The following is a 24,096-nucleotide window of genomic DNA, read 5'->3' on the forward strand; positions in this document are numbered from 1 at the left end:
TATTTCAATTCTGAACTTCTAAAGTTATAGCAAAACTTCAGCAAAAATCTGTTTTCTGCTGTGACTCCTTGACACAGTTTCCTTAACGGTTGCTTTGGAAACATTATGATCGTTTTATCAACTCAACTTACAGAGCTCTTTTTGTGTGAATTTGTGTATTGGTACTCATCAAAACTTGGAAAACTTTTTTTCTTTTTTTTATTTTTGTAAGGTGGCTGTTGATTTTCTTGTTTCTTCAGTAAATGAAATTTCTATCACAGTAAATAAACATAAAAGGCTGTTAAATTTTAATAGTCTCTAAAAATGAATAACTGTCTTAAATTCACCCATTGACACTCTGAAACTGCTTCACCATCATCACAGAGTATTTTAGCAAGCTATTCAGAAGACAACTATAGAAACTTAGAGGTATAGCTGTAACTGGTACAAAAACTAGCTGCCAAAAAATTCCATTCAAAGAATGGGAGTAGTCAAATAAAATCAGAATATTAAAAATTTAAATGCCGTACTTAACTGAAATACCTCACTTGGCTAACGTTTCATGGTTTAAGACTGTTCCTTTACCTGGATACTTAGTTCTAGAATGATTTCATCACGAATTTTGCACTTGTCTTTGCAAGAGAAAGAAGATATGTTTTGGTAGTCGTGAGATATGACATTAGCTTGATCTTTAATGGCTGCAGTTTTCAGTGCTGGGAGCCCTTAAGTTCCGTAAAAGCATGTGAGGCATATCCCAGCAGAAAATTCTTCTTATATTGTTAGTAGCCAAGGACTATAAAAATACCCAGACAGAGCAAGTAAGCCTTACTCTGCAGGAGGAGTCCAGCAGAAATACAGAATAATGCAACTAGTGTTAATTAGCCGAGTCATATATCAGATATGCAGTTTTAGGGCAGTGGTTGCCCAAAATACAGGTATGTGTCAGTTCTTAAGAGCTTCCCAGAGTCCTTGAGAATCGTTACTGGAGTGTGTTGTGTTGCCTGTTCCCACGTTGCTCTTCTTTCCCCACGCAGCTTTGTTACAGGGCTCTCCAAAACTAAGATGCTGTTACAGTTGATGATAAAATTTCTGAGCTTTGAACTTTATCGACTTCCTTAATTCTTCTTTCCTCTCTTAAATTCTCCTACACCCTGATGAAGTGATAGTTGCACTGTAATTTTTCAAAATGTCACCTGCAGTGACCTGTGTCCTTTCAGTTTCACTGCTTCAGTTCCCAGTGAAGCTGCTGGTGAAATTCAAATGCAATGAAAATGTATGATAGTCTTTACTGTCCATCTACTTATCTATTGTGCAACCATGTTAAAAAAGAACCTTAGTTCTATTCTTAATACATATTTTTGTCTTCAAAAGCCAGTACAGACTGTTTTCCAGCACATACACAATAATGAATTATGCTGAAAATAATGTGTGCTGTGTGAATCAATACCAGGTTCCTGTAGCGTTAAAATTGCCATTAGAAGCAACTATGCACTTTCTGTTTTTTCATATTAACTACAGTTTAGGAATAATTCTAACTTTTTTTTAATTTTCATACTGGTTTTGTACCTTATCACCGTCCTCATCAGAAACATCAGAAATCTATGTTCATTTAATAGTATGTTTTCCATACTCCCTTACTATGCATTTTTCTTCTTTTCCTAGATATTTAAGTAAAATGTTTGCACATTGGCACAAGACATTTATTCTGACAAAGAAACAAAATTCTTAACTGAGCATCCCACCTAGCTATGATTTGTGGCTGGCATTGCAAAATACGGTACACAACAAAGGAAACAAAAATCTAGGATGGAATAAATTGTTGCCAGATGGCATAGGAATCATCAAGAGACAGCTCTATTTATGTTCTTCTCACTTCACCTGTACCACTGACTGGATCTACAGCCTTCTGAATCCACTTACTGTATCTTTCTAGAGAAGAGGGGAAGAGAGAGAGGAGAGAGACACAATTCAGTGTCCAGTTTTTCCTGAGAGAATGTTTTTGACTGAAAAATGAGCAGTGGATAGCAAAAGACAATCCTCTGTACGGAATTTGAAGACAGAAGTGCAAGGAGGAAAAAGGAGGAGGAGTCCTTTTTTAGGAGCCTAGAGGAAGCCCTGGGAGTTCAGTATATTTATAAACAGCTGACGCACTAGCTTCAGTTGCATTTATATCGCGTCCATTTATGTTATACGTACTTTAAGCAAACTCTTATTGAAACACAATCTTTAAGCAGACTGATCTAATTAGAAATGTTATATTGCTCTTACCTCTGATTTTTGTATTTCTGTATTCCTTTGTAAGCCTATATGATTTAGAAATAGATCTGATATACCCAGCAAATCTAGAGGATGTCATTACAACTATAACAAAGTTATCTTTTCTGCTCTTAAAGGTACACGGCACTGTTGGAGAGCCCTGGTGGATTTGGGTAGAAGACCCTACTAATGATCACATTTATCATTCAGAGTACTTCATCATTCAAAAAAAACAGGTAATGGACTTTATTCAGAATCTCATAGCAAGACAAAAATAAAATTAGTGAGATGTGGATTTGTAAGGTCAAACAGTATTTTGACCTAAGCAGATTTTCAAATCAGTAGCACAGCTTTCAGTTTCAGAAGTATGTGATAGGCTTGGACTTCCATAAAGATGTTTTCTAATCTCAGGTGTCCCTTTTTCTCCTCCTCCTTTGGTTGGGACAGTTATTTCCAGGTGAAAAAAGAAAGACTGTAATGCTTTTGACTGTTAAAGATGAAGAGCCAGCCTTATTTTTATCTTTTGAAGTACATGGAAACAAAATCCATTCCCAGTGGTGACATATATTATAAACATTTTGCACATGGAGTTGCACACGTACTTTATTGCTTTGTGTTGGTAATGCTTATGGAAGTGAGGCAAACTATGATTTTTCCAGTTACTGATTTGTCTGTGCAGTAATTATTCCCTACACGTTTGCATTAGGTCATTACTAAAGAACCTCAACTGCTGGTGTTCACAATCCCGATTTTTGAACCTCTTCCTTCTCAATATTACATTCGAGCTGTGTCCGATAGATGGCTAGGAGCAGAGGCTGTATGTATTATAAATTTTCAACATTTGATTCTTCCAGAGAGACATCCACCCCACACAGGTAACTTCAAATTTGATCATTTTGTTTTAATTCATCTTGCTCATATTGATTTTCCTTATGATAGTGCAATAAATCTCAACTTCTGCGTCATCGTAGAAAAGTATATGGAATTTCACTTTGTTATATATTTGTATTATTGAGACCATTTTTTCAGTATCTTTAAAGCTCTCCAAAATTTTAAATTCCTGAACAAAAAGCAGCTCATTTCATCTCAACATAATACCAGCCTTTTAGTTACCTCAGGTTCTCTATAAACCATAGGAAAATTGAAACCATCAGATAAAACTAAGCAAATCTCTGTGTTACAGTATGTTTTATCTTGGCGCTTGTAAGCGTTACATTTCTTCTGGACTGGTTAAAAATAATCTTAGAGTGGATGGTTGTATTATAACTGGCATTGAGCAAGGAAAAAGCAAACAGTTAAAATTTTGAAAATGTGAAACATTTTACTATTTTTACTAAAATAAATTCATCATAGCAAGCACTGTTACAGTACCGAACATCACATTTCAACTCAGCACTGCTGATCAAGTCATGCCCTTCCCCTCCCCCTCCTTTTTTAACACTTGGCACAGAAGCATATGTTTGTGTTTTGCTTCTTTTTTTCTGGATACATAAATTGCTTTATACATTCATTGTGCCTGATGTCATTGTAAAACCTTTCCACTGTAATTACATTTGGCTCATCCAGCCGTCTATGAAGTGAGTGCCTTCAGAAATACTCAGTTCTCATACGGTGTTGTCCTTTGGCATGCATAAATTCACATGTGTTTGTGAAGTGTTTAGCTATTGTTATACTGTACCTAAGCTGTCTGGAAAAGCATGTGTAACCTTTTTATCTAATTGACTGATCACTGACTACTATTCAGAAGAAACAGAAAGATATTTACACATCACCAGTTATGGAGCCTCTAGGATTTATGGTAATTGATTTCAATTCCCATCTGGTTCCCACTCAACAATGAAGTACGTAGAGGCCCTGCTAGGCAAAAAAACTTCTTTCTCCTCAACAGAGCCCAAGAAATCACAGTTTCAGTGGGAATGATAAAACAGCCATAAGGTATCAGTGAAAAGCATGTGAAGAATATTAGCCATCATTGCCTCAGTAGATTTTATGACTCCCATATCATACCTTAATGTGAAGCACTCTGAAAAGACAATGAGACCTCCAGCCACAAAAAAAAAACAACCCAAACTTCAAAGCAAGCATCTGCATAGCAGAATCACTGCAGTCTCCTTAATTTGGTAGGATTCCAAATCCAATCTGGTTATATATATCATCTTCCAAATTCCACAATCTCTAATTGTTGGGATAGCAGATGCCCTCAAGATATATTGAGAATCATATATTGAAAGGCTGTTTGTTTATTTATTAAGATTATGTCTTTAATTACATGTTTAAAGGATTAGATACAAAATTTAGTTGTACTCATCTGATTTGTATTACTCCATCAACTTAGACACTCCAAAGAATCCTTCCTTCTTAAATAGATTTTTTCCTTGAATCTGAAATACACAGACTATGCTGTTCTCCTACTCCACATTCTGTTATAAGAAGCTGGACATACATATAATCTAATACAGTGGGTTTAGAACTTACTACAACTGGGTAAAAATGCAAATGGCTCGTTCACAGCTGTCAGAATACTAACAACAGTACTTGCAGAAATACTTCAGAGCTATAAAATCAACTTTTCATATTCCTTATCGAAGTTAAGAATAACCCAAATGTGGACTCTGTGTCATATGAGATATTAAGTAAAACAATTTCCAATGTAAGTTGTTTTCCACTAAAGTATTGGTTAATATCTTTATCTTCATAATAAACTATGTTATGTCATGGCATGTCGTCATGCACTTATGATTATTTTGTGTTTTTAGAGCTTCTAGATCTTCAGCCTTTGCCTATCACAGCCTTGGGGCATCGGGAATATGAAGTCCTGTACAAATTCACACACTTCAACCCTATCCAGACCCAGATATTTCATACACTTTATCACACAGACTGTAATGTTCTTCTTGGAGCACCTACAGGTTCTGGAAAAACTGTTGCAGCTGAATTAGCCATCTTTAGAGTTTTTAACAAGTATCCCACATCAAAGGTTTGTAAAATAGGTTTACTAGAATCATTTTGTGTAGGCATGTTTTCAGCAATACAAAAGCCTAGAAAAAGACTATGGCAACCTGAATTTTGCTTTCTCCAATTTATACCTGTCTGGATTCAAAATGGTACATTATGCTTTTATTTCTACTTTATATATTCATCAGTGTACAACTAGAGTTAAGTCTAAAAAAGGCATGATGGATTTCCTTTTCTGTACTTACCTGCATTTCCTGCTTTAATCTCCTTCTACTAGCAGCAGTACTGTTTTATAGCTGTTAGTTCCCCGCCATGTAAATACAACTAGCCCAGTCTCTCTCTTATTTAAACAAATAAGTTATAATTAATTACTACAAGCCAATTTTCTTTTCCAGCTTCCCCCTGTGTTTTATTTCTTAAATTGTCTAAAAGCTGAACAACTCAGCTTTTGGGGTTTTGTTTTCAAAGTGAATATATATCTGTATCTTGACTTAGCCATCTTGTCCTAGTTAACTACATTTTAACTTTAAAGCCTTTGGGAAAGATATTTGTATCTGACTGTGAGATTTAACCAAAGAATAACCTTTGAAATTAACAGAAATCATGCACATAAATCCTTTATTCATCTTTGAAATTTCAATATCTTCATGTAATTTGTTAGTCCAAGCAAGGTAAACAAGATGCTCGTACATTTTCAGCTTACCTATCAGACTTACAAAATAGCCAGCTCTCAAAGGAATACATCTTTTTCGTTTTAATAAAGCTGAAAACCTGGCTATACATTTTGAAGAATGTATGTGAATTCTTCATGTAGCAGTTTCTTCATGTTCAAAAGCTTTAACCATAAATCTGTAAATAAATATTGTTTCTACATGTCAGGGTATTCCCCTCTGCACAGCAGGCTTCTTTGAGGAAAATATTGTGACATTTTGCTTAAAATAATCACCTTTTTAATTTATTAGGTAATTATTTAATAATTTAACTACATAACTAGAAATCAGGTAAGATATTGCTTGCTGGAAATTCTTATTATTTCTGTTCTAGAATGTTAGCTTGCAGATTTCATAGTCCTAGCAAAAAAATGGCATTATTTATACAAATGGGTTTTGATATTAAATGGTATGATAAATAATTCCATTTCAAGAAATTATTCTTTTTTCTTTCTTAATTTTTTTGCTTGTTAATGGCTCAGCAAACAAAGCAGTATTTTCAATATAATACTGTTGTAGGTCATTTAAGGAACTCGGGCCTTAATCATTTTATAGGTAATGGGTATGTTCAAATCTCACAAGTATTAAATATTTTTTTTCATTGTAGGTACACTTCAATAAAGGTTTCTTGTTTAACTTCTGGTTTTGTGACTTTTCTTTTGCAGGCAGTGTATATTGCGCCTTTAAAAGCACTCGTCCGTGAAAGAATTGAGGACTGGAAAGTTAGGATTGAAGAAAAACTTGGTAAAAAGTATGTTTCTCCTTACCTAATCAGAGAAATGAGAAGCAAAAGAACAGCCCATCAAGTATGAGTAAAATCTACAGAATACTTTTGAGTATTTCAAAATAGGTTTTGATTGTATACTATCCTTCAAATTTCTAGTACTTAAAAAATAAAAAATGCCAGCAATAGTCATTGTAGTGATAGCAAAATCAAAACTAAAAAAGAGATACACTTTGATACCCAGCTATTTTCATTCTCATTACTTGCCAGTGTAACAAATATGAAGCTTACATTTCTCTCTGCAGTATCCTTGGAAATTGAAACTGCAATCCAAAATAAGCTTTCTTTAGAAACCTCAGCTATAAGGAACTCCTATGAGTTACATGAACTGTATACTAGTATTCATACATTGTGCTTCATATATAAATTAGATATAATTTTATTCCTTGGTAACATTAATTTCTTGCTGATCTTCTCAGGTGTTGGAGTTCAGCCATTACCTTATGACATATAATGTGTACCAGTCATGTTGATGCTTTCCAAAATTATACTTTCTTGAGTTAAAAATTCTATCTATAGGATGCATTATTTAGGGCTTTTTCCTTTCCTATATATAGCTTTATTTGTAAGTTAAAGCTCAAAGTGCACCACAGGTTTCAAGAGAAAGAGATGCTACTCTGGGTACATGAAATTACCAGTGAGATTCCTGCTATTATCATAGCAGTGTCTTATTAATTGGCTTTTTTTTTTTTTGCTATTTTAATGGCCTGTGAGGATAAGTTATTTGCCTCATAATTTTAAAATATTTTCCAGTAATATTTCCTTTTTTGAAATTTACTCTAGTACTTGTGACTGAAATTTTGAACAGGAGATACACATTACTTTGAGGAATTTTTATTAGATGTTCAACTGGATGTAGAATGTGTCATAGAAATGTCAAAAATCCATTATATTAAATCTAAAATGATGGATCATCTCAAATGCCGTTTGTAGAACTTGAAAGGATAATAAGGCAAATAATTGGAAAAACTCTGCTAATCTTCCCAAAAAATGACCTGAGGATAATTTCTGCTCCAGTCTTAATGGAACTTCACCAACAAATGCAGATACACTGCAATCTAGCCTCGTTAGTCAAACCAGAGATCTATACAGAACAGCAGGCAGCAACTTGGTAGCTTTCTAGAGACCTTTCATCTTGGCTATGACAGGATGTTATGATTCACATTATATCATAGTAATATTCTTATGTTACCTTCATTTTGGAAAATTAACCATAGATGGTTGGGGACTCATATTTGCCCTCTTCTTTTTATATGGTTTTGCTGAGGAATGGTACTTCGTATTTATGTGGTATTTGCTAGGAAAACAAAGAGACAGGTTTATTTACTTAAAACAATTTTGAAAATCCTGTTAGAAGTATTTGACCAGAAACAAAATTACTTTGTTTAATTTCATTTCTTCTCTCTTTTAAGAGTTAATATTTGAACATTAGGATGTTCTAAAGCTTTGTAAAGCCAAGCCACCGTCTTTCTTGATTACAGGGTTGTAGAGCTGACAGGAGATGTGACTCCTGATATGAGAGCTATTGCCCAAGCTGACCTGATTGTTACTACCCCAGAGAAGTGGGATGGTGTCAGCAGAAGCTGGCAGAACAGAAGCTATGTTCAGAAAGTTTCCATTCTTATCATAGATGAGATCCATCTGCTAGGTGAGCACATTTTGTTGTCGTTAATTAGAATCATTGCTAAATTTGAAGTGTGCTGGTACTTATGACATGAATATACTTTTTGACATCTGAACCTTTTCTTTTTCTCTGTTTCTCAATGGACTTTTCATTTACTAGGGGATGAGAGAGGCCCAGTATTGGAGGTCATTGTGTCTCGAACAAACTTCATCTCATCTCACACCGAGAAGCCTGTAAGAGTAGTTGGTTTATCCACTGCTTTAGCAAATGCCAGAGACCTTGCTGACTGGCTAAATATTAATCAGGTATGAAAAATGTTTCAGAAGATTGATATGTATTTGTGCTGCAGAAAAACAAAATAGCAATTTATAAGATAATTCAAGGTTAAACTTGAGAAAAATGTTTTCTTGTAGATGGGTCTGTTCAACTTCCGACCATCAGTACGCCCGGTTCCTCTGGAGGTGCACATTCAGGGCTTCCCTGGCCAGCATTACTGTCCTCGCATGGCTAGCATGAACAAACCTGCGTTTCAGGGTAAGCAACAAGCTCCTAGACCTTTTCCTTCTTTCTGTAAAAGCAAAAAAGACTTTGAGCACTTTACACAGTTCATTTGCAGCACATTTATAACATGTGTTACTGTATGTACTCTTGGCATGTATAGGGGGAATCTGCTCTGCTAATGGCCCAAAGCTATTTGTCTGAAACATAAAGTGTGCTGGAAATGCAACATATAACAGAGGAATGTAATGTATTTAGAACAGAAGAATAAAATTAGTGCTAATGAAGGGGAAATAAAATGTGTTTTCTCTTAGTGTTTGACACCATAAAAAAACATTTGTGTAAAAATATTTGAAATTTAGAAAGTAATAAAACCACTCATATTATTAATTTGCTGAGGTATTTTCATATGGACCACTGTATGTAAGCATTAAAAAAATTGTGAACAGAAGTTGCAAGTCAGGCTAACCTCCTATGATTCTAGTTTCAAAGCAATAACCATAAAATTCAAAATTTGTAGTGCATCCAGATATGCTTCTGTTTTCAATTTTTTATTCTTAACAAAGTTGGCAAGCAGGATAGATTTAAGAAAAACTCTCGTATTTTATTTGAACATGTTTTGCTTTGGTTACATAAGGAATATTTATTATATCAATTAAAAATAACCTCCAAAATAAATTTTGTAATGTGAACTGCTGTTGATTGTGAGGTGACATTTGTGAGGTGACTTTTTAGCTGCTTTAATTAGCCTTATGACAGAAGCAAAGTATTGATTGTGGACTAGAGACCAATCTTGACAGCTCAGATTATTTACACCTCCACAAGAGCATTGTACAAAAACACTAATGAACAATAAATCTGTCTTGGGCTGTTCTGCCACACCTGTTCCTGAAGCAACAAAAATCCATTAGATGCTGGGCTTTTTAAAATATATAGATATATTGGCATATATAGTTGTAAGGTATAAATACACATGAATTATCCTGTTTCAATAATTTCACAACTGTATAGTGTGTGTATATGCAGGAGCACATGCTGGGTAGTATTCATGAACTGAGGAACAATATGTGATGGTGGATAGTATGAAATAGTTTTCAGAAATTAACAATGCATAAATTTAATTGCTAGAATTGAGAATTACATGAGAAAACACACAAATGGATTTATAAGAGATTTAGAGAGAGTATTTGAAATTCTACGTACACCTGTTTATACTTCTAGTGCTTGCTGATGTTAGAAAATAACTGTAGACGTATGATTTATTGAGGGATTTTTTCCCCACTTGTTTGACATGATATAGTCAAGGTTATTTTAGCATTTCCATGGCAATACTTATTCCTCAGACCATAAAAATTTTGTTGCAACCTGAAACTTCTCAAACATGGGCTGAGCAAGAAAATGCTTTTTTAAAAAGTCCTAAAACGTAATTGGTTTAAATATATCAGACTAATTAGTAAACAATAAACTTATTTTGTACCATAATGCCCACCTTTCACAGCAGCTATTGAAAAGTCACTTTCTATCTTTTTTACCTTTTCTGGTTTTGGTAGATTGAAGTGATCTTTTGCAGGCAGACATGAGTTTATGCAGTCTGAGCTCTGGGCCAGGCAGAAAGGAAGTTTTGGACCTTGATGGCACTTAGCCTGAGACAACATATCCCGATAGGGTAGAAAAAACATAACATGGTTACTAGGCTGAGATAGAGAAATTCACAAGCTTTGAAGTCTAGAAAGCTTGTCCAGGTTTCGTAGTTTTTTTTCCCTAACTGCTTCTCTTAAATCTTTAGCTTACAATGATCACTGAAGTAGCAGGGCGAATTAATTCAGACTCAGCTAAACATAGTTGTATGATCTTTGATTCAGAGATGATGTATGCTCACCTCAGTTGTATCTATCTGGCAGAATAGAGACTAAGTATACATACCTGTATATCATTTGCAGAGAGCTATGTCAGCTGTCTAGGTATTGCAAAGAGAAACTCTAATTTTTGTCGTTAAAGGGCCTAATTCTCAAGTTCTGTTCTCCTCAACAGCAATTCGGAGTCATTCTCCAGCCAAGCCTGTTCTTATTTTTGTGTCATCCAGACGTCAGACAAGGCTTACCGCCTTAGATCTGATAGCTTTCCTAGCCACTGAGGATGACCCCAAACAATGGCTGAAGATGGATGAAAGAGAGGTAGAATCATTTTACCTGCGTTATTTGTGCTTTGCTTCTATTTTACTGATGTTTGTTTGAAAAGAAAATACATATAAAACAAAAGAGTCATTTGAGGGTAGATATTGGAACAGCTATGCATATGCTAAATTTCAATATGTATTAAAACTAGTGTCAGCATTAAGACTATATAAGCATCTTTGCAAGATCTGAACTTTATAATGCAAACTCTTTTATCTTTGTTTTTCCTGCATATCTATTATTAATACTAGTTCCATTGTCCCAGACAACATATATCACATGATACAAGTCTTTGATACAAAGATAAGAGAAAGAATAAAAGAAAGAGGACTAGTGTTCTCCAAAGTTTACAGCTGGAAATCTGTGACATATAGATGTTGAGCTGGAATTTAAACCAAATCTCTTTCAGTGTTTTAGGAACAAAATCATCCTTCTCATAAGATAACTCTATGTGTAGAGGGTTATGTATATGCATGTATATCTGTGTGTGTATATGTACATATGTATATACATGTGTCTATCCATCTATATTCATACATATATGCATACATAGATATACTGCAGAACCAACAGTTTAGGGATGCTTCAGTCTTGCGTATCAATAAAATAAATCAATGTTATAAAAAAATAAGATCGCTTCTGCCAATATCTCTATTATAAGAACATAAAGATTACAAAGTCAAATACTCAGATGTTAAGCAATGCTGGAGTAAAGGTTTATTTTTTTGTTCTTTTTCAAGCAATATAATCTTTACTTACATTTTCTTATATTGTTTCTAAAAAAAATGCTTCTTTCATTTCTTGCAAAATGTGAATGATGGTCAAATAATAAACAACCATTCAATATTCTGTTTTATCTGCATTCTTCAAAATGTATACTAGATTTTATTTACTGCACTCAGTTCTGCACCTGCTCTGAATACAGAATTATTTATTTCCTTCTGGACTAATGGTCCTGATTATAGTGTATCATTGCTTCAAAACAATTTTTTTGGTGGATATTTAGATTTCCTAGATTTTGGAAGTTAGCTTTTTCTAATGGTTACGACCTTCTGCATAGGAATTTCTGTGATAATATAGGATCAAAACACAGCAAAATGCATGACTCATAAATACAAGGTCCAAATTGCATATTGTATGAATATTTATATATCAACAGTTGTATCAATAGTTATACAATTGTATACCAAATATTATATACCAAAAAGTATAGGTTGTTAGATGAGATTATTTGATTTTGTTTGCTCTCTGCAAAAAAATAAAGTGTGATTTTTCAGAGATAAAGCATAACATCTGGATGGATTTTAAAAGAGAAAATGGATGTCTTGGCTGATAAACTATTAGTACTAAAAACATGTCTCAATTTGATGCTGCTTTTCTAACTGTATAACCTCTATTTAATGTTTTCTTGAGCATAAGAGAAACATTTCATATCAAAATTATTAGTGTGTAGCAGAGTACGCTAGTACCTTGTGCTAGTTTCCTCTAGTAATCTCACCTACAATTAGAATATGCAACATGCAGCTTGCCTTAAATGACTTGCATTAACATGAATAGGTTCCTCATGTCCTGTGAGCCACTACTATCCTGAAAAGAACTGTAACTGAAGCTTCTTCCCTTGCTGGAAAAGGGTTTTCTGTTAGGAGTCTTTGAATTTCATATGTTTCAGAATATACCTCTGAAGGTTTTGAAAGAGGAGCCAACAAGGACAAGCAGACTTTGCATTTATTAGTTTCATAACTTTTGCATATGATTTGTATTTGGATTAATAAGCTGAATGTTTGGAGTATAAGATACCTACCAGGTTATTAAGTTCTGATTACGTAAATATAAAAGACTGAGGATTAAGCCTTAAGTTGTTATATCTTACCACTATTATGCAGAACACAATTGTGTTTGAAGTACCCACAATTTCAAGTGGACATTTCTTTAGGTAATTATGGGACCAGTTTGTAGTTTTGTGTTTTAAATGAGCATGATTAGCCTGAGTTTCCTTTGACATTGAAGCAAAGGACAAAGCTCTAGTAGTGCTGCATACGTAGTGTAGGCACTGCTAAATTCTTTACCCATAATAATTTTTTTTAATTTAAAAATTCTAACTTCAAGTCATATTAAAGTCAAGCTTGGACTAGGTGAAATAGACAAAGTTCTCTCCGTATTGCTATAGCATTTTTAAGTTTTAAAAGTAGAACTAGTGAATACTTTATAGTAGGTATTTCCTACTATATAGTAGGTATTCCCTATCTTAAACACTTGCCCAAGTATTTCAAGTGTTTCTCAATTTCATATGGGATAAAAATGGACCAGTTAGGAGAAATAAATTGTTGTTGCCTTTAAACAACATTTTCTGTTGCCTATCAGTTTTTTACGTTTGTTTTTTGCCAACCAGTGTTCCTTTAGGAGAACTTACAGACAAATTACTTTATTTTCAAAGTATTTATAATTGTTAATTGTGAAGTATGTTGAGATATAAAAGATTTTTCATAAATGGGTGTATACAAAGTTTACAAGCTTTACAACAGGCCTTGGCATTTTTCTTCATTTAGCCTTATTTCTATGACATCAATTTTGGCTGGCATAAGATTCCTTTGAGAAGTCATTGGTTAGTTTTGTTTAATGGTGTAATAGGTTTTGCTACACAATGGCCAAATGTTAGTCTATGTTTATATTAGTTTCCTAGTGGGTAGACTTCATTAGGCTTCTTAAAATGCTGTAAACAATGCCATCTATAATAACATCTGGGAGGCGGATATTGAGGTAGACACAGATTCTTACAGCAATTAAAAGTGATTTTTCTCTGTTACCCTGCATGTCAGCTTTTCTGTAAGGGTAACAGAGAGATTCAGGCCTTGCAGGGGAGAGACTGGAGTGGGGGAAGAGAGACCAATAGTGGATCTTTGGTACCTGCTTATCAGCTATGCCGTCATCTTAGCTTCCCCCATCTTCTCTCTAGAGATTCTCCCTGTAGTGGTAGTGCCAAACCAGGCTCTCATTTGCAGCATGTGAAGGGTACTGTTCACAAAATTTCAGGCTACTTCTCTTCACCAGCACTCTCCGATAACAGGCAAATCCACCCCCATCTCTGCCACCCAGCTCCAAGTGTCAAATTCAGACAATATTTAGATCAGTTATATTTCAAAGGACATGAACTTGTATGAAGCTTCTGGAATACATATTTGTATGTATAAATGACATACAGAAACAACCCTTCAACTGTTGCCACCAAAGTAGACAACAGAATACCTGGATCATGGAGGAATCATACAGGATGTTCTTTCCCTCAAAGGAGTCAGTAGTCTAACAGGTGCAACTGAATTACAGTCGAGGACTTTTGTTCTACATCCATCTACTGAAAATTTATATTACAGGCAGCTCCATTCGGTTTTAGAGATGATTCTTCCTGGATGCTTTTCTTAAATTTCATGTCTGATGTACAGTTTCCTGCTCATACCCATGTTCCTACAGTACTCAGAAAGTTGAAGGGTATTCAGAAAGTTGAGACAGCAGTCAGTCTTCATAAGACTGAATTGTATGTGATGAAAATTGCTGTTTCTTGTACTGATAAGTTTTCCAGTTCTACTGGATCTGTTGTTGCACTACAATAGTTAATCTGTTTAATAGATTCTATCCAAGTAAGTTTCAGGCTATGTGCATGCTTTTTATGGAGAAATGTCCATTCAGATACCTCATGTCTAGTTTAGTCTGATCAAGGAAGCCTCCCATGATGTTGAAATGCCCTGCTTACTGAGATTTGTGGCTGATACTTCAAAGCTCATCCCTACATGTGCCAGTTGCTATGCATAGCACATGCAGAAGTCCTTCAGGATTTAAGCAGGACTGCCACAATTTGCCCAAAGTAGAGTATGAGTGGGCAGTCTCTTGAAGAAGAAAGAATTGTTACCTATTTTAGAGCCTTAGAGGTGAGGTTTGTTTTTTTTTTCTGTAATGTGCATTGCGCATACACTTTCCAAAATGAGCTCTCTATCCATCTTAGGATTTGCAGTCCCAACACAGAGTTTATTTTTCACCAAAGAGTGAAGAAGCAACTGAAGCTGCCTTCCTTGCCATTTGCAGTAGTTGCAAGGACTCTTCAGTAGACATCACTCTGTAAAGATCATCCTAGTTGTACTTAGGAGACACAGGTGCATCATGTCAGAAATGTGAATAGGCAGTGCATCTCAAAGAGAAGACTGCCCTTGTAAATTGAGTAATTCTTTATTTATTTTCATTGATGCCAGTGTGCCAATGAAAAAAGAAAACCTTATGCTTACCCTGCTTTTTTGTATAATCATGAGATGATTTTTAAATATAAAATCTCTAGATAAAATTCTAATTTGGAGCTGTCAGCCAGGACTGTCACATTCAAGCTTGTGACCCATTACTTATCTTGTTAAAAGGGACAACAGCTCAGATTATCCTTTTGGAAACAGACAGTGCCACCAGTTTGTGGTGGTAACCTTGGGTAAGATCAGTTACACTGTTCTACATTAGGAGCTGACTAAAGAGGAACAAGTCCTTTGCTTTGAGAAATTGCATTTACATCTGTGGTGGCCGCAGATGTTGCAATCTTTTTACAATGTAATTTATTAGAATCAAGTTTTCAGTTTATTTATTTTTCTCTAATGTTTTTACTGCTTTTTGGTTTTAACCTAAAACAAAAGTACAAAGTAGTATTTATTGTTTATTGTTTGAAGTTAGAATGCAGTTCTCACCAGCAAACAAGCAGGGTGTTTTTGTATTTGGGTTTGTTGGGGTTTTTTTAAAAGAAATTTATTCCCTGGCCAGATACTTGGATTTTTTTTTGTATTTACAGTGCAAGAACTGAGAAGAAATGTACCCATGTACACAGTTTTAACTTTAACCACAATGATTTTTGCATTCTGCTTTGTGCATCATTTCACCATCTGCATCTTGTTAAGACTGTTCTTTATGAAACCTCTAGAAATAACTAAAATCCTTTAGCACAAACATACCTACTGTAATATTCAATAACATCCATACCAGGCAATAGCCAGCTTCCACTGAATTCAAGGGCACTTGAATGAAGGGCATTCATTGACTCCAAAAGAACGAATCAGGCCCATACTGGTTTTGCGATTTCAGAGATGTGAGTGTATAAACATGTGTGAGCTAATTATGGATTTGTATATTGTTCGTACACTATGTGGAAATATGCATAGACATATGCATGAAAGTGAATTAAATTTTGCCATATAATTCTGTTTTGCATTGCTAAAAAAACCAAATAAACAAAAACCAAAAAAAAAACAAACAAACAAACATCCCAAGAATTGGTGAAAAGACAAAAGATGACTTTTCCTTCTCTAACCTTTAAATCAAATAACCTATTGTTTCCATGATATTGTTCTGAGGTAATGCTGTGCTATAAAACAGGAATAGAAGAATCTGGTCTATGTCATGAATAGGTATATTGCTGTCTTTTAGATGAGACTTTTAGTGTTAAATGTATATGTTTTAATAATATATCTCAACTGTTTAAACCATATTTTAAAATGTTTCTTGAATAATCTTATTTGATTTGTTTTAGGCGTCTTGTTTGTATGGATGAGTTCTGGAGTATGAGGATGTCAACTCTTCATCAAAAATAATTTTATAAGATGACTTTTTTTTTCTGCCTTTAAAGATCAGGAGGGTACCCAAGAATGCTTTCTAAGTGTTTCACTCATTATAGAAGTTCAACTTCCTTCTACAAGATGTTATTTTTATGACACAAAAGTGTGTCATAAAAAATTAACATTTAGTTATAACAAGGAGATGTTTTTATTTCACTTAACATCTGTAGCAGATGTGAAATATGTAATTATTTTTGTAAAAGACTTCATAACTTTCACGATTCTTTTGTTTGGCACATCTTTCTTCTATTGGGCATTTTAGACAATTGATAAGCATTATTCAGTGGCATATGGTCTGAGTCTGACGTGCTTTGAAAAGAGTACAGAGTACTAATAATGAGGATTCTGTGAAAATGGGAAAACCAGCACAACAGATATGCTTTGAGAAAGTATGGGTTTTTAGCATCTTGAAACAATATATCACACTCAAAGGGACAGAATTGGGCTGCACAATCTGTTAGCTCATTCTTGTCCAATCTGGTCTCCTCCTTTCTTTTGGAGCCAGCATTGTCATCAACTTGCTGAATTATACTCTGACTGGAATGTATTTCAGGCACAGGGTAATGTATCTACTTAAATGGAATCCTATCTTTCTACAAAAGCTTTTTAAGTATAATAAATTTTAAATATAAAAAAGTTCTATTAGCTTAAAGTAAATGGTTCAACAGTTTACATATGTGCAGGAACAAAGAAAATGACTACTTACTAGTTTGAGAAAAATCTAGCTTGTTCAGAGATTAGAATATAAAAGGTAGAAATAAACTTTATTTTTTATAATAAATATTTTGCAATGCTACTAGAGTCTCAAATTGGTTTTCAAAGGTTTTTTATTAAAAGGTGGATTCCTGATCGGCCTAATGTTAGGAAAGCAGAGGAGGTATTTTTGTTTGTTCATCAAAAAATCTACGAAGGATAGCAAAACCATTTCCACGTGGGCCCAATCCTGCCTGTCTTGGAGTCCAGGGGAAAATCCCTCCTTGCATTAAGTTCCCTGCATTAAGTGTTGTACAGGGTTTTTTTATGTCAGTACCATGTATATTTCCTTATATTATTTTTAATATACTTTTTCTGTTCTTAAGATAAAATATATTTTCTTTACCCTTTTATGAGTTAACATTACAGTTGTTTTCAGAAAGATAAATAGCGATGAAGTTATAACAATGCAGAAACGTTAGATTTGTTTTATAGTCACAATGCTATGACTGTTTCTGGTTAATGAACCTATTAATTGTGACATTATTTCTTAATAGAAAGTGATAATATTCTTACACTATACTGACATGAGAGTGTTATATTTTTAAATAAATTGTCATGAGAATTTTAAGCCTTGGATTGTGCCTATGAGTAAAATAGTTGTGTTTATTACATTGATTTATGTGAAAGTAAGGGGTCAGCTAAAAATGACTAGGATTCCCTGCTGCTAAAATGACAGGATAGTAGTACATGCGCCAGCTCTCCTGCTAAGGGTTCTTTAGTTTTCCTGTGGTAAATTACACTGCTTTGCAGGTATGACTAACAGCACCACAGGCCACCGCTGTAATACAAGTCAGAGGGAAAAAAAAGTAACCACCACTGATTGTAAAAGCAAGAAGAACATCTTTGAATAAATTCCCAGTAGTGTGAATTTAGGATGGTTTATGCTGGCAACTACATGGCAAAAAGGTTTAGCTCAGGTTTTGTACTGAAAATAACTAACACTGTAAAACCGCATGTGCTGAAGGAGCAGTCTAATTGCTATAGACTAATCCAAATCAGCTAATTTGATCCCTGTACTCTTCTAAAGGAGAAGGGAGTTTAGATTCATTATTTTCCCAATACCAAATTCTGCTTATGTGAATAATGAAATAAACGTCATTAAAACTGGATTGTTCCCTTACATTAAAGACATAACTGTCATAAGGTGATGATTCTTGGTGGGGAGGAGAAAAATTAATTCAGCAATATAATATCTTTTGTCAATTTTTGAATGCAGAAATTGAGTAAAATGTAAATACATTCATTTTTTCATTTATTTTTCTGATATTTACCAGTGCTGTTTTCTACTTTTTCATCTTAATTCCCTGTCAAATGTATACATATAACTATTATTTCTCAAAGTGTCTATCTAAGCATGAGGAGCCTGTACAGTGTTAGTACTACTTCATAAATATATAGCACAAAAAGTATTAATAAGTTTGAAAATATGTTTAGTAATGTATGTTGATGGTCATAATTGCAAAGAAAACAGTATACAGGTTCTCATTTTATTGAGCTATTTTTTTGTCTTAGAAGAAAAAATCTTTAAGATGGGCCATAATTCATGTTGTCTACACTGCAGTCGCATGTCTACATGGTGACTAGAGAAATCAAAGGTTTGCTGATTGCATCTAGATAGATAAACTTTATCCTTTAACATATCCTCCTTTCATTCAGTTCTTTACTCTTTTCTACTTATCTACCCCTCTTCTTGTTTCCCTTTCCTAAATAGGCTTATCCCCTCTTCACTTCTCAATTCATTGCTTTTTTATTTCTGCTTCCTTTCCATTCAGTGTTTTATGATCCCTTTCACTCTCTTCTTCTGTAAGCGTCCTTTTCTTTTATACATGCCAGCTCAGTTTATACAACAAACCTTACACGTCTTATAACATAGGAAACTCTCAGGAACATCCAGTCAACTGCGTTGTGAGGGTAAATAAAGTTTAGGAGCTTCCATTGACAGATCAAACTGATTGGACCAAGCCAAAACTTGAACAATTTTTTTTTTTTTTAAATTGCATTCTCTGTTACTTCCATCAGTTCTGGTTCTGTTAGTCAATACTACTTCAGCAAATAGACTTTTTGAAATGCTTTGTAATTTGCTCTTCCTGACAAAATTGATTGATTTAGAAAATCTATATTGTTTCTTGTTTGTTTTTTAAATCCTGAATATGGGCCATTGTATTCTCTGGCTTTTTTTTGTACCTTTTAAGGATTTTTTTTTTTTTTTTTTTTTTTTTTTTTTTGTAATACCAGTGAGATATGTTACTTGGGTTTAGATATGTGAATAATTTTATTAACATTAAGGTCTGAGAATTATAGAACCCAGGAAACATTTAGAGAAGGTTACAATTCTTAACATCAGAAGTGCAACACCTCAGAGTCCTAAGTGGAAATGAAGATATCACTGCAGTCATGCAGGTATCATATCTCAGCACTTTGAGATGCTCAGTCCAAGATGAGACTGAATACTTGGTCCAAATTCTTCAGTTACCCTGAGTAATTTGTTCTGCACTACTATTTTTTCTCTAACCTTGGCTATTACCTCCTAGGTTAACCATGAATGATGCTGCCCATAAGTATGCAATATCATCATGCCACTGCTGGTGGCACCAGGAAACCACTAATAAGAGATGAGGTTTGAAAGTTCCTGGCTATAATTATATTAAAATCACATAAAATAATAAATGGCCTTAGAAATAAAACAACAGAAGGAATATTGAGGGGTAAAATCACTAAACAAGACAGAAGTTATAAAGCTCTTGCTCGTTATTAGTGAGGGGCTTTTCACAGAGGTCGCCTACAGAAATAAATGAGCTTATTATGGACTTTACTACTTGAAAACATAGGCAAGAAATATAGTTTAAATGGTAGTAGTTAAAATGATTCCAAGTAGTCATTGACATGAGATTTGAAAAAAAATAGTAATAAAAAATAGCTTTTTATCTGGACTTCTAAAAGTTTTAAATGAAGACACTTATTGTATGTTGGGTTTTCCCTACAGGATTTGAGTCTGTAAATTACAAACTCACACTCAAAAAAATAAATTTAAAATTAATTTGCATTTCAGCATGTGAATAGGAAACTTTTTTGATGAATAATAATTGCAGAATTACCAAACTGAAGAACTGTGTCTGTCTTTTCATAGGCATTAGAGAGAGCCAAATTTACTTTGTATGACTGTTATTATGTTACTGGTTGCAGGGATTTGCGATGTTTTTATACCAGTTCTAACGCCTTTGATACTAGGGATTGCATTAAACAAACACAGAGCAGAATGCATAGCATTTGCCAGACCTGTCAAGATATTTTCAGCATTTTCATTTCCTTATCCGCACTACTTAGTGTGTCAATAAAGTCACGTGCATTTTGTATCCCCCATCATTAATATAGTATTTGATTTTTTTTTTTAGACTAAAACCCAACTGTGCAGAGACTGAAGACTCTCTTTTCCTGTTTATATAAACAGCGTTGCGGAAATTATCCTTGCTATAAAAAAAAAAATATAATAACCGTAAAAGTTTAAGATTTCTGAGTAATCTGTTTTAAAACATGCAACTATTCTTTCTGTTACAGATGAATGACATTATAGTGACAGTTAGAGATTCAAATCTGAAGCTGACACTTGCTTTTGGAATAGGCATGCACCATGCAGGTCTGCATGAGAGAGACAGGAAAACTGTGGAGGAATTGTTTGTGAACTGCAAAATCCAGGTACATTTGTTCTTTGAATCCTGCGTAATGAGTTTTACATAGAATTTTAAAAGTTGGCTTTTTGTTACATATACCTCATTAATCTTTCTTTCTGTTTTAGGTTCTTATTGCCACAAGCACATTAGCTTGGGGTGTAAATTTTCCAGCTCATTTAGTAATTGTTAAAGGAACAGAATACTATGATGGCAAAACAAGGCGTTACGTGGATTATCCCATTACAGGTACTCACATAAATTATGGAAATGCTCATATGCTGAAATGTATTTCAAGCATATGCAAATGATCTGAATTATTTAGTAACTGATCACTGAAAATACCTAATTTGAGTAGAGACTAGGAGTGCTGAGGAAAGGGTTTCTTTGTTTCATGCAAGTTGTAAGAGAACTCTTAACATTTTATGTAATAATGAAAATGTTTCTGTTTTGCAAATCTTCATGCTAAATTCCTTTAATGTGTATCATCCAAAATAGACATTAAACAATTAAAGGGACAATATAAAGTCATATTTAGCTACCTAGTTAATTGTATAAAAGGAAGTTTTCATGCGTCAAATCGTTTTTTTCATTTTTGAAACCTTTTTTAAATAGAAACAGATTTCTAACAGTAAACTTAGCCATGGTTTGAAATGAACAGTTGAATCACACATGCATGAGAACATAAAATTTATACGTAGTCACTTGACAGTAAACAAAAAACCTAAACTAGTCTAGTATCTTCAGTGATGTAAGTGATACTTGAAGTAAGTGATACTTCAAAAATAAGCAGCTAAATTAAATATTTGAATTTCTGGTTTGATATAGACTTTTATTGCTTTCTGGCTCCAGTAAACTCCACTTTTCAAAAACTCTTCTGCACTGTTTTCAACAAGCTTAAAAAAGTGAACCATGGAAGAACTTCTTTCAGAGTTCAGACAGGGAGAATATTTGTCTGGATGGTACTAAGCTTGAAGAATGAGGACAAGCTAAATTTATTCCAGGTTTCCTGTTCTGTTTTCCCTTTCTCTTTTCGCAAGAGAAAGTTTATTATTAAATAATCCTATACTATGCCAGAGATATATACACCTAAGGACAATCTAAACGTTATTTGTAATGTAAATAGATAGCTTGTATCTTTTTAACCACGCACTGTCTTTTCAGCAAGAGAAGCTTACTAATGAAAAAAAGCTCAAACTGAAAATACTACAGGGGTTACTTCTCCAAGTAATCCATCATAGAGCTTAATTTAGTGGTTAGTGCTCTGCAGGAAACTTGGGATCAATTTCCAGACCAGCTCTCTTGTTCAAAGATTCTGGTATGACCTGGGAGCTTAGCCATGCACACTTGCGTTTTGTGACAGACTTAGGCTTATGTAAACGTAGTACAAACAGTCTCTGCAGAGAAGTAGTATTTCGCTCGTCCCAACTGGAAGAATAGTGACAACTGACTTTATTACTGAATGGGGAAGAGCGATGAGGAAAGAAATCAACTGGAGTTTTAAATTTTATGTTGAATCTGCGGGACTGTCGGAGAGAAGTAATACAGAAAATAATATATTCAAAAGAAATCAGATACTTGATAAGCATTGAAGACCTACTATGCTGTTTTAGAAATCTGTTGTACAAGTACTCACAAAGGCTTTAGGGAATGCTTATGCTTTCACTCTTTATTGCCTTTTTGAATTCAGGTGATTTGGACATTGCAGGCTGTTCAATTCTTCAATTTTCAATAAGACTTGGGGGGAGGGGGACGGAATACTACCATCTGTGGTGGAAGCATTTAGATTTTGTTGTCTGCACTGCAACAGAAAATGCAGATTCCTTACATTATGAAGAAACATGTGGTGTGGTTTGCTTAGAGCATTTTTATTTTTAACTTTCTAGAGAATATTTATGCATCTGGAAGTTCTGTGGATAGGTAGTACAGTTTTGCAGCAGCAATAAAATGAAAATGTAATGAGTTTCTTTCTGAAATACTTCCAAAATTTCACAGTACTGTCTTTAATGTTGCCCTCAAGTTATGCCTTCACTGTTCCATCATGGTATAACTTGGTTTCTCCCTGCTGAAGTTACCTTTCTGTATCAGGGATGCATTTGGCTCCAAGGAAGCAGCTGAGGGCAGAATGAATCATTCTTGAGTGTTCAGTAATTTCAAAATAAGTAAAAACGCTTCTTTGAGTGAAGTCAGAGGTTTTGGGGAGGGCCTTTTCTCAGTTACCAGACATTTAGCCAGCCAGTTGGATCATATTTAACATTTCAGGAGTTTAGTTCAGTGATTAAAAGCAGCCAAGCAACATATAGTCAGTAAAGAAAATATTGGTTTTGGATAATTATGTAGTGGATATTGGCAAAAATCATTTCCTGACACTTTTTGGTAAATCCATTTCCTATATGGTATTACGCACAATTTAATTCGCCACATTAAAATAGCAAGAAGTTGTTTCATCACCTTCCTGTGAGCATACCTATTCAGAAACATCATTTTCAAACTAGTTTCATTTTACATTTTCATGTCACTCCTAAATTAACAAAAGGAATAAACTGATAAAGAACATTGCTGTGTATATAGCTCATGGGTATGCAAGTGAAAATGTGTTACTAAAAACTGTTTATTGTCATGGAGCTGTTTCTCCTATCATTGTCTGTTGCTGTATGCCATTCTACGCCCTCTGGCTTTTTCTTCCTCAACTGACCATTGGGCCCAAAGCTTATTGATTCTGAAGCCAAAGAAATAACTTTTCAAAATGCAAGGTACTGCAAGCCACATGTTGTGCAGGTATGATAGAGCTCATAGAGAATACATAAAACATAAAATGTTTTAAAATAAACATGTAAAACTTACTCATGAATTGCTTTCCATTGTGTCTTGGAAGTTAAATAGCAGTTGGAGGCACCAAAAAGGAATCAGAGCTCTGTTGAATGAGACACAAAACAACCTATGCAGATGCACTACTTAGATTATGAGAAGACACAAACAAACAGATGATAAGCATACTTATCTTGGTGGCCAGGTAGCAAGTTGAGCATGTTTTGTATAAACTAGTATTTTCAGTGTTTATA

At 34.2% G+C, this 24,096-nt stretch overlaps 1 protein-coding gene across 6 annotated transcripts in view; it reads left to right on the plus strand.

The window, feature by feature from the left end:
• ASCC3 (activating signal cointegrator 1 complex subunit 3) overlaps nucleotides 1-24,096 on the plus strand; it is a 284,668-nt gene that overhangs the window by 206,196 nt on the left and 54,376 nt on the right. For all 6 annotated transcript variants that reach the window (XM_082307043.1, XM_082307047.1, XM_082307044.1 and 3 more), the window contains 10 exons: nucleotides 2,373-2,471; nucleotides 2,942-3,110; nucleotides 4,992-5,212; nucleotides 6,566-6,651; nucleotides 8,166-8,332; nucleotides 8,468-8,613; nucleotides 8,722-8,842; nucleotides 10,838-10,980; nucleotides 20,925-21,062; nucleotides 21,163-21,283. In XM_082307043.1, coding sequence (XP_082163169.1) covers nucleotides 2,373-2,471; nucleotides 2,942-3,110; nucleotides 4,992-5,212; nucleotides 6,566-6,651; nucleotides 8,166-8,332; nucleotides 8,468-8,613; nucleotides 8,722-8,842; nucleotides 10,838-10,980; nucleotides 20,925-21,062; nucleotides 21,163-21,283 — 1,411 coding nt within the window. The remainder of the gene's footprint in view (nucleotides 1-2,372; nucleotides 2,472-2,941; nucleotides 3,111-4,991; nucleotides 5,213-6,565; nucleotides 6,652-8,165; nucleotides 8,333-8,467; nucleotides 8,614-8,721; nucleotides 8,843-10,837; nucleotides 10,981-20,924; nucleotides 21,063-21,162; nucleotides 21,284-24,096) is intronic.

This window comes from Platalea leucorodia, assembly GCF_965183815.1.
Source record: "Platalea leucorodia genome assembly, chromosome: 3".
Taxonomy (NCBI): domain Eukaryota; kingdom Metazoa; phylum Chordata; class Aves; order Pelecaniformes; family Threskiornithidae; genus Platalea; species Platalea leucorodia.